This window comes from Pongo abelii, chromosome 13, assembly GCF_028885655.2.
Source record: "Pongo abelii isolate AG06213 chromosome 13, NHGRI_mPonAbe1-v2.0_pri, whole genome shotgun sequence".
NCBI lineage: Eukaryota > Metazoa > Chordata > Mammalia > Primates > Hominidae > Pongo > Pongo abelii.
In genome coordinates this window covers 30,474,013-30,486,013 of record NC_071998.2, presented here as the reverse complement: position 1 = coordinate 30,486,013, position 12,001 = coordinate 30,474,013, and the positions used below count along the sequence as shown (strand labels likewise).

The 12,001-nt window shown below is 34.8% G+C and overlaps 1 protein-coding gene across 5 annotated transcripts in view; it reads right to left on the bottom strand.

Moving 5' to 3' along the window:
* Positions 1 to 3,608: 3,608 nt before the first annotated feature.
* Positions 3,609 to 12,001, bottom strand: part of C9orf72 (C9orf72-SMCR8 complex subunit) — a 28,608-nt gene continuing 20,215 nt past the window's right edge. For 4 of the 5 annotated variants that reach the window (XM_054519779.1, XM_002819724.5, XM_054519781.2 and 1 more), the window contains exons 9-11: positions 7,693 to 7,750; positions 5,609 to 5,718; positions 3,609 to 5,491 (exon numbers count right to left, since the gene is read on the bottom strand). In XM_054519779.1, the coding sequence (XP_054375754.1) occupies positions 5,305 to 5,491; positions 5,609 to 5,718; positions 7,693 to 7,750 (355 nt within the window). In that variant the 3' untranslated portion in view covers positions 3,609 to 5,304. The remainder of the gene's footprint in view (positions 5,492 to 5,608; positions 5,719 to 7,692; positions 7,751 to 12,001) is intronic. The other variant, XM_063714171.1, reaches the window with a different exon arrangement.

Here is a 12,001-nt window from a genome sequence, read left to right as displayed (position 1 = left end):
TTATTACTTCAAAAAGATTGAAAAATTGCTGCCTAAAATCTTTGAAACTTTAAAGCTAAGTTGTGCATAGGCTTAATTTTTAATGAAGAATCTTCTGGGAAAATAAGTTTTTGATTATATAAAGAAAGCAATTTCCTTGATTTGCAGGAAATAATTCTTTTTGGGGAAAAACAAATAAATTAATATTTAATACATTCATTACATCCATACAGCTAACATTTACTGGAAGCATGCCATGTGCCCGGCACCATGCTAGGCACTGAGATACAAAAATGAAAAAGACAAGAATCTTGTTCTTTAGCCTAGGTGGGGAGATAGATAAGCAAAGGAATAGTGTAATAAATGCAACAAAAGAAATATGTACTAGCTAGACCTGTGGGAAGAAAGGTTAGAAAGATGAACAGAAACTGTGCTAGAATTTTGGACCTAATTCTGTAAGTGCTGGAGAGTCATTAAGCAGAAGTGATCGTTAGATTTAATTTTAGAAGGATCATGCTCTGTTATCAACGTGAAGAATGGGCTGTAGTGGGGAAACGCCAAAGGCAGATTCTGTTCCACTCTTCATAAAAATTGTACCACAGCACTCTGATACCCTTTTTGCTCTCTAATCCATTTCTCTTTTTCCCCCCAAACACAGATAATTTAGAAATTATTTAATCTTTTAAAAGCACTGGTTTCTACGTTTTTGATGTTTTCCCAGATATTTGTTATTGGTTAACAATTTAATTCCATTGTGGTCAGAGAACATATTTTCTATGACTTAAATCCTTTTAAATTTATCAAGATTTGTTTTATGGCTCAAAATATGGTCTATCTTGGTACATGTTTCATGTACTCTTGGAAAGAATGTGTGATTTATTGTTGTTGGGGACTGCTGTGCTCTACAAATGTCATTTAAGTCAAATTGTTTGATAGTCTTGTTCTAATCTTCTACATCCTTACTGATTTTGTGTATTCTTGTTCTACTAAACATTGAGAGGATATTAAAATCTCCAGGCTGGGCGTGGTGGCTCATGCCTATAATCCCAGCACTGTGGGAGGCTGAGGTGGGCAGATCATGAGGTCAGCAGATCGAGACCATCCTGGCTAACACGGTGAAACCCCATCTCTACTAAAAATACAAAAAAATTAGCCAGGCGTGGTGGCGGGCGCCTGTAGTCCCAGCTACCGGGGAGGGGAGGCTGAGGCAGGAGAATGGTGTGAACTCGGGAGGCAGAGCTTGCAGTGAGCTGAGATTCTGCCACTGTACTCCAGCCTGGGTGACAAAAAAAAAAAAAAAAAAAAAATCTCCAAACATAATTGTGGACTTGTCTACTTCTTACAGTTCTATCAGTTTTTGCTTCATGTATTTTGACACAGCTATGAGGTGAAAAAACATTTAGGATTGTTATATCCTTTTGCTGAACTGACTCTTTTATCATTATGAAATGATCATTTTTACCCCTGGTAATATTCTTTGCTCTGAAATCTATTTTGTTTCATATTGTCACTTCAGTTTTCTTCTAATTACCAAGATGATGTATCTTTTCTCCATTCTTTTACTTTTAATCTGTTTGTTTGTCCTTTATTTTTAAGGTGTGTTTCCTGTTGGCAGCATATAGTTGGGTCTTGCTTTTTTATCTGATCTGAAAATCTGATTTTTTAAGGACATTTCTAAAATTGAAAAATAAAAGTTGTATATATTTATAGCATACAACATGACGTTTTGAAATAAGTATACATTGTGAAATGACTAAAGTTAATTAACATATACATTACCTCACATATTTATTTTTAGTGAGAACACTTAAAAGATACTGTTAGCAATTTTCAGGTGTACAATATATGTTGTTGGTGATAGTCACATTGTACAATAGATCTCTTGAGCTTATTCCTCCTATCTAACTGAATAAGTTGTACAATAGATCTCTTGAACTTACTCCTCCTGTCTAACTTGGACCAACATCTCCCCAGCCCACTGCCTCTCCCCAGCACCTGGTAACCATGTTTTTACTCTCTGCTTCTATGAGTTCCAAGTTTTTCGATTCTGCGTGTGAGATCATGTGGTATTAACAATCTCTGACTTTTTATTGGGGTGTTTTGAACGTTTATATTTAAATATCTTTAAAAGATAATTGACTGTATAAGTAAAATTAAAAAACAATAAAGTGTGGAGTTTATAATGTATGTAGAAATAAAAACGTTAAGACCATAACAGCAAAAAGGCAACAACAGTAAGTTTCTTAAGCTATATGTCGAGTAGTATATAAACTGGTTATAAACTGGTAAATTACAAAGAGGTATAACCCTAAAACAACCACTAAAATAAATCAAAGAGTATAGTTAATAAGACAATAGAAAAGACATAGTAGAATAAAAAAAATCCAAAAGTAAGGAGAAAACAGAAAGAACAAATAGAAAACTGCAAGATGACAGCTTTAACCTACCATGCCAGTAATCATATTAAATGTTCTAAATGCCCCAATTACAAGCTAGAGATTGTCAGATTGGATGAAAAAGCATTTATAAACCACTAGTCAGGTACTGAACTAAGGATCTTATAAGGTCTCATTAAACCCTCTGGTGAAGTACGTATTATCACTCCATTTCAAATATTTACAAAATGAACCTTGCATAGGTTAAGTAACTTCTCCAAGCAGCACAGCAGGGATTCACACTTGGGCTCTGAATAGTGCAAGTAGACCTGTAAAACCTGCTTCCTTACTCTCCTTTCAATTCAACTACATTGAGTACCAGTTACATGGAATTACTAAGTTAGGAGCTGTGCCCATGGCAATGACTGTAACTGTCTGGGATGAAATCCACCTTTACCAGCTGTGTGACCTTGGGCGGTGTATTACACATCTTTAAGCTTTAGTTTCCTCATTTGTAAAATGGAAATAATAAAACTAGTCCCATAGTGTTACTGTGTGTTAAATGGAGGTGGCTGACTGTTTTTGTTACTTTAAGCTATACCCTGCAGATCACAGGAGAAATATCAATTTGTGCAATTCTACATCAAAATCAAAATAGTATTATATGAGTGATCTGTTTAAACTGTAGCATTACAGAAATATACTATAGAAGGAACTATTTTATATTTACTTTTTAGTATTATATGAAGTTTTGGTTTCTTCTTTGAGAATCATAGTAATATGATCAATTAGTCTTCTTTTAAAGAAACCTCTCAACTATTCTATTTTCAAAAAACAATTTTTTCTTGGAGTGAAAATGTCAAACCTATTCCTAGCTTTACAGATGAAAGTGTTTAGATTCCTTGGACTTTTACATTGGATACATGTATTAGATACCTGGGATGAATAACTTCAGTTTAGGTTATATTAATATTATAATAACACGAATGTTTAAAAACAATTTATCTAAATACTATTTTACATTTGAAATATTAATATATAATTTGAAAAATCAAAATGAAATCCAGAGAGTTAAGCAGAAAGTTTTTTTTTAACATAAGATTACATTATAAAGGGTCTTTAAATATTTTTTCTTTGAAAAGACAAAATTAATTTTTAAAAAAGTTTAGATCCAGCATGACTGTCAGCTGAACAGAAGCTGATCAGTCTTCAAATATCATAGTATTTTTTTCTCAATGAACAACTGAAAGAGGCAAAATTTCAAATATATTTTATTCAAAATTCTCCATTTAGGAGAAAAGATATATAACAATGTTTACACATGCTTTAATAACTTATTTCGCTGTACAACTTACATTCTGTATAACAGTACAATAAACCAGCCAAAGAAAATAACCAGTTAGCACTTAAATAAGAATCTACCATGTAAAAAACATAGTATGGGACACTACAAGGTAGTATTTATATATTTTTTAAATGACTGAGCTACAGTACAACAGTCATCTAGTTCAGTGGTTGTCTAAAAAATCAAGCTGTCCACATCTTTCTGATTCATGATGGGAAAGCTATTACGACCTTTCACATTAGAACATGTCATTTTGTTGTGTAAATTTGGTAGGTGGGGGGCAGAAGGGCTCTATTACCTTTATCCCTTTCTTATAAATATATTTTCCCTTTTATGTTACTTCCAGAATTTTAAATAAAATATTTATTTGTGTTTGTGTAACTACAATGTCAATATTGTGTTAGAATTATATTAATCAGTTATTTTATAGCCAGCAAAATGGTCCAAACGCATTAAGGAAACAAAAGAAACAGACAACTTAGCTCTGCCAAAGTAGCACCTAGAAAAACAGCACTTCAGTAAAATTTCTCCTGCTATTCCTTATAGCCTATTACAGGCAAATAGCAACAACTTCAAAAACATAGGCAGAAATGTAAGAAGGAAGTACTCAAGGAACTATTTTCTGTTTCTGAAAAAATGATCTTATTAGTTAGTATATTCTCTAATGCATTTTATAATCTCAGAGTTACAATGATTGCCAAAGCAGGTACATGGTAAGACTTAGCAAGAAGAAAACAAGATGAAAATGACTGACCAGTGAAATCTGAACCTGTTCCAAGTAATTAGATTTTCCAAGGAGAAAAAAGGCACAGGAGGTGCACATTTCAATTTGGCTCAAAAATAATGAAAATTAATTTAAAAAGTTGGCAACAACTACTAAAACATAAAATACAATTTCCTTTTACAGAGCTCAACTACATAGAATATCAACAATAGCAAGAACAATAAAACAAACAAAACACCCTAACTGTGGTTCACCAGGAACAGGGACTATAGAGAACTATTAGACATTTCTACAGACTGAATCCCGGGGACTAAATCCATAAAGTAGGATCTAATAATCAATTCCAATTAAACATCTGCTTGATCAATTTTCTTTCTAAAGCTCATCCTATGTTCAAGCTCACTTTCTTTCTGTGGAACTGAAATCATTTAAAGGCTCTAGTTTTCAGTTGACTGCAGAAGTAGTACAGTAATTCTACACACCAAAGAATGCCAAAAGATAGAAAGTCAACTATCTGTAAAAGTCAACTCAGATTTCACCTTGACACATGTAAACCATGAATCATGTATTTCAAAAAAACAGTAGTTGTGGTCAAGTTTACATCCTATTATTATATCTTTAAAAGACAGCAATAATATTTATTATATTGTAAACATAGGTCTGTATCCCAAAAGCATAAATCTAGGAAAAGAGACATCCAATGTAATGATGCACCTGACATCCCCTCACAGACTCTTGTGAGAACTGTAGTGTAACTTACTTAACTGCAATTGCTGAGAGCAGAACCCTGGAGTATGATCCAGGGGAACGTTTCCCCACACCACTGAGCTACTTTAGCAGCGATCATGATTGTGATGGAATAGGCTTATTAAGTTACACATTTAAAAAGTCATTAGAACATCTCGTTCTTGCACACTAGTGTAGAAAGGTCTTCCAAAGATAAAAGAGTGTAGGCCTGGTTTAATTTTCTCAGCCAGAGCCATTATTATGTTAAGATCGCCCTCTGCTGTTAAATCAAGGTCTATCTTCAGGTTCCGAAGAGATTTAAAGGGCTTTTTTCCCTTCTGCCTAAAAATAATGGGGGAAAAAAAAAGCGCAAAAATTATGATATAGAAAATGTACAAAGGAAACAAAACCAAAAAACAATGTACAGAGGTTTTTCTTCCGTGTAGGAGTTTTACTCACGTATCGTCTTCTATGTATTTTATTAGTGTCAAGGCTTTTCTGTGAAGGACAAGTAGAAACTGTGCAAGGAAAGTACTCCTGAGAGATAAACCAGGTTTCAGCTGAAAGACCTGCAGGGAGAGGAACCATTTCAATACATAATTTGCTCACATTCTACTTGTACAGCAGTTTCTATGACAGTGTTGACGGTGCTTGGCAGACAATACACACTAAACATCTCCTTAACCATTTCCACTGATGCCCCCTAACAGGAGTGTGGTATAGAAGCACTAGGTGTAGGAACAATCTGATTTTTTTTTTTGAGACGGAGTCTAGCTCTGTCACCAGGCTAAAGTGCAGTGGCGCGATCTTGACTCACTGCAACCGCCACCTCCTGGGTTCAAGCGATTCTCCTGCCTCAGCCTCCCAAGTAGCTGGGATTATAGGCACACGCTGCCATGCCCAGCTAATTTTTGTATACTTAGTAGAGACGGGGTTTCACCACGTTGGCAGGATGGTCTCGATCTCCTGACCTCGTGATCCACCCACCTCGGCCTCCCAAAGTGCTGGGATTACAGGCGTAAGCCACCATGCCCAGACAATCTGACAGTCTTTAGAAGTTTTCTAATTTATCTTTAAAAATGCATTCAAATTTTGCATTCTACTTCAGAATACATCCATGTTTACTTCACTATTAAAACTCATACATAAGTTAAATTTCATATTACTTAATTTTTTCTGCCCAAATCTTCAAATAACATTGAAGCTCCTAGAAGATGAGCCTATGGTTTTGAGACATTCATACACCTGTACTTTTGCAGGGGGTGCAGTGGGTGGGTCGGAGTAGAATGTGTGCATATGATGAAGTGGAGAGTGGGAGGGATTTTATTTCAGCTTGAGAAGCATGAAATTCCAGGCCTATGAATTTTCCTTGAACTTAGCAATATGTCACAGACCACATAGATCTCAATCCAAAATTTCTAGTAAACACAAGGATCTCATTATTTCAAAGCTTTATCTATGATACAGTTTCCTGGCCTGATCCCCAGAATGTTATTGTAACAACACTGTAATATATTAAGAAATAAGTTCCATATAATCTACAATTTCCTTCAACTGTGTAATTAAGTATTTTTTAAAAGAATGAAACAATAAAGATGTTATTTAAATAAGTACACTATGTTTCAAAAATATTTTTGACTCAATTCAGGCAAATAAACAACCTCCCTTTCTCAAAAAAAAAAAAAAAAAAACTTACTTGAGTTATAGGTTAATGCTTGAATTAAAATGTTTGTTGTTTGATGTATGGAATGCTGCATCCTTAATTGTTAATATACAGGCTCTTCCCCATTAATAAGTCAAAAGGAAAAATCATTTAGACACTTTAGAAAGACCAGACACTACAAAAAGCACCTAATAATACAGATTAGGACTCAACTCTTAATTCTATCATATTTTATAAATGTTAAAATATATATAAAAAATATATTATACTCTATTTGTCATAGAGTATATGTTATATATTTTACGTATCATATATAACCTATACTCTACATAATAGGGTTTAAGTTTATAACTTTTTTTTTAATATATAAACATATATATATCCTACAATGCTGGTAATATGTATATACACTTGTACTATATATATACACACACACATATATATACTTGTACTACATATATAGTACAAGCATTGTAGGATATATATATGTATATATTATATCTGTAAAAGCTAACTCAGATTTCACTTTGATACATGTAAACCACAAATTCTATGTTTCAAAAAACAGTAGTTGTGGTCAAGTTTATATCTTATTATTATATCTTTAAAAGATAGCAATAATATTTATTATATTGTAAACAAAGGTCTGAATTCCCAAAGCATAAATCTAGGACAAGAGGCAACCAATATAATGACGCATTTGACATCCCCTCACAGACTCTTCTGAGAACTGTAGTGTAACTAACTTAACTGCAATTGCTGAGCAGAACTCTGAGGCGTGATCCAGGGGAATATATATAGAGAACAGGCATTGTAGGATATATTAAAAAAGAAAACATGTCATATCATTCACTCTGACAATCTCAAGTTCAACATTTACCTGATCCAGGAAGGCTTTCACTAGAGTGTCTCTGTGTAAGACATCTTGAAAAATATTCCTGAAGAAAAGAAGGAAATGAAGAACAGAAAAAAGTTCAAATGTTGAAATGGCTATATAATGCTACCTTCCACAATCCCTCACTTGAGCCAACATTTTAAGTTCTTATAAATTGATATTACATATAAACATATTTGTAAGAATACAGATGTATATATTTGGAGATACAAAATATACATTCATTTATTTACTCAAGGATATATTTACATTTTACTGGTGTTTGTCAGGCTAATATGTAATTTTTCCTCTAAAGAATATAAGCAGTCCCCAATAAGGGTATGTATGTATCTATCAATCTATTTTACTACTCTCATCTTTTAAAAAAAGTAGAGACCCTTAGGCAATTAATAAATAAAACTACCAATTCTTGCCATCTCAAAAACAAAACAAAAAACAAACCAGCAACAAAAATAAGCCACCACCATCAAAAACCAAAACAAACCAAAAAATGTGAAGAAAAATTTGCGTGAGATTAGAGAACACACTCTGATGATTATCCACTGGGTTTGCCTCAACAAGCCCACCATCTGTAAGTAACATGAACCAACTATCCAAGAAAGTACTACCTACCTTGGCAACGACCAGAGTGAGAAGTAGCAATATAACGGCCACTTAAAATAATGTGTGCCTAACACAGCACCTAGGATACAGTAGGTGCTAAAGCAAACACACAAAGGAACAGGACTATTTATTCCCTTCCCAGGCCCCACCTCCCTTTCATCTTTTCTCTTCCATTTTCCCTAGGTTCTACTCAGGCCAGAGGGGTAAGAGAACATTTAATAAGAGAAGGAGTTTTTAACTGAAAGTGGTAGGGATCATCCTATACCTGACCAGAGGGGCAAAAAAACAGAATGGGTATGTGCAGAAGCAAACAGGAAGGTAGTTCAAGTTTCCTAATCTTAAGAAACAAGTGTACCACACTACAGAAGAAAGAAACCGTAAAGGGGGAAAATATCAGCATTTCATCATTATTGACTGGGCACTGATAGTGCCCCTTCTTGGGCTCTGGAAAGAGAATAAGGCTTATATTTAAGTCGAGTGGCCTTATTATACCTGTTCCACTGAATGAGTATCTTTGTCATAAGTGAATTAGATAAAGCAAGGTGTTAAAAAAGAACATTTCCATTTGTTTGTGTCATCTCTGATTTCTTTCAGCAGTGTTTTGTAATTCTCGTAGAGATCTTTCACCTCCCTGGTTAGCTGGATTCCTAGGTATTTTATTCTTTTTGCGGCTATTGTGAATGGGACTGTGTTCTTGATTTTGCTCTCACTTTGGAAGGTGTTGGAGTATAGAGAATGCTAAAACTTTGCTGAAATTTTTAACAGATTTAGGAGCTTCTGGGCAGAGACTATGGGATTTTCTAGGTACAGAATTATACTGCCTGCAAACAGAAATAGTTTGACTTCTTCTCTTCCTATCTGAATGTCTTTCTTTCTTTCTCTTTCCTGATTGCTCTGGCTAGAACTTCCAGAACTATGCTGAAAAGGAGTGGTGAGAGTGGACATCCTTGTCTTGTTACGGTTCTCAAGGAGAATACTTCCAGCTTTTGCCCATTTGGTAAAATATTGGCTGTGGGTCTGTCATAGATGGTTCTTATTTTTTTGAAGCATGTTCCTTCAATGCCTAGTTTGTTTAGGATTGTTTCTGATTTTTCTTTTGAGACAGGGTCTCACTCCATTGCCCAGGCTGGAGTGCAGTGGCATGATCTCAGTTCGATGCAACCTCTGCCTCCTGGGCTCAAACAATCCTCCCACCTCAGCCTCCTAAGTAGCTGGGACTATAGGTGCATGCCACTGTACCAAGCTAATTTTTTTTTTTTTTTTTTTTGTAGAGATGGGGTTTCACCATGCTGCCTAGGCTCATCTTTAACTCCTGGGCTTAAGAGATACGCCCACCTTGGCCTCCCAAAGTGCTGGGATTACAGGTGTGAGTCACTACACCTGACCTACTGAAGGTTTTTAACATGAAGGATGTTAAATTTTATTGACAACCTTTTCTCCACCTATTGAGATAATCTTGTGGTTTTTGTTTTTAGCTCTGTTTATGTGATGAATCACACTTATTGATTTGTGTATGTTGAACCAACCTTGCATCCCAGGGATAAAGCCTACTTGATCAAAGTAGATCAGCTTTTTGATGTGCTGCTGGATTTGGTTTGCTAGTATTTTGTTGAGGATTTTTGCATCTATATTCATCAAGGATATTGGCCTGAAGTTTTCTTTTTTCTGTTGTGTCTCTGCCAGGTTTTGGTATCAGAATGATGCTGGCCTCATTAGGGAAGAGTTCCTTCTCCTCAATTTTTTGGAACAGACTGAGTAGGAATAATACCAGCTTTTCTTTATACATCAGGTATGAAGAGATGACACAAACCCATGGAAAAACATTCCATGTTCATAGATAGGAAGAATTAATATTGTTAAAATGGCCATACTGCCCAAAGCAATCTACAGATTCAATGCTATTCCTCTAAACTACCAATGACATCCTTCACAAAACCAGAAAAAACTATTTTAAAATTAATATGGACACAAAAAGGAGCCCAAATAGCCAAAGCAATCCTAAGCAAAAAGAACAAATCCTAACAAAAAGAAAAAATGTGTGGAGGCATCACATTAGCCAATTTTATAATAAAAGGCTATAGCAATCTGAACAGCAGGGTACTGGTATAAAAACAGACACAGACCAACGGAGAATAGAGAGCCGAGAAATAAAGCCACACACCTACAACCATCTGATCTTCAACAAAGTTGATAAAAACAAGCAATGGGGAAAGGACTCCATATTCAATAAATGGTGCTGGGACAATTGCTAGCCATAGGAATTAGAGTGAAACTGGACCCCTTCCTTGTGCCATATACAAAAATCAACTCAAGATGGATTAAAGACATAAACGTAAAATCTAAAATTGTAAAAACCCTGGAAGACAACCTAGGAAATACCATTCTGGACATAGGCCCTGGCACAGATTTTATGATGAAGATGCCAAAAGCAACTGCAACAAAAACAAACACAAATGGGACCTAACGAGCTCCTGCATGGCAAAAGAAACTATCAACAGAGTAAAAGACAACCTACACAATGGGAGAAAAATATCTGCAAACCATGTATCCGACAAAGGGATACGCAGAATCTGGAAGGAACTTAAACTAATTAACAAGCAAAAAACAACCCACGCCACTACAAACTGGGCAAAGGACATGAAAATTTTTCAGAAGAATATATACACACAGCTAAAAAGCATATGAAAAAATGCTCAATATCACTAATAATTAGAGAATTGCAAATCAATTCTCTAGGAATGGCTATTATTAAAAAGTCAAAAAATCGCAGATGTCGGCAAGGTTGTGGAGAAAAGGGAACACTTATACACTGCTGGTGGGACTGTAAATTAGTTTATCTATTGTGAAAAGCAGTTTGAAGATTTCTCAAATAACCTAAAATAGAACTACTATTCACTCTAGCAACCCCATTATTCTATATATACCTAAAGGAATACAAATCGTTCTACCATAAAGACACATGCATGTGTATGTTCATCACAGCACTATTCATGATAGCAAAGACAGGGAATCAACCTAAATGCCTATCAATGGTAGACTGGATAAAGAAAATGTGATACATATACACCATGGAATACTATGCAGCCATAAAAAACAGATGGAGCTAGAGGCCATTATCCTAAGTGAACTAATCCAGGAACAGAAAACCAACTACCGCATGTTCTCACTTCTAAGTGGGAGCTAAACACTGAGTACACATGGACACAAAGAAGGAAACAGCAACACCAGGGCCTACTTGAGGGTGGGAGAAGGGTGATCAAAAAACTACCTATTGGGTACTATGCTTATTACCTGGGTAATGAAATCACCTGTACACCAAACCCTCATGACATGCAATTTACCTGTATAACAAACCTGCACATGTACACATGAACCTAAAATAAAAGTAAAAAAAAAAATTCCAGTGACCAATTTTTCATGTATTGGCAGTGACTGGAATTATTTTTAAAAGTTAAAATTAAAAATAACAAACATAATTAACATGTAAAAACATATACTTAAAAGTAAAATGAGTCTGTGACAATAGACTTAACAACACACAATCTAGTGGCTGAAAATACTATTTTTTGGATGATCAGCAAAATGAGAATAGCTGTCTAATTGTAGTTTGTCAAATCAGCAAAACAAACATAGCTGGCTAAAAATGATTAAGAAATGTTAAAATACACATACCTCCTCTAAAAAACAAAAC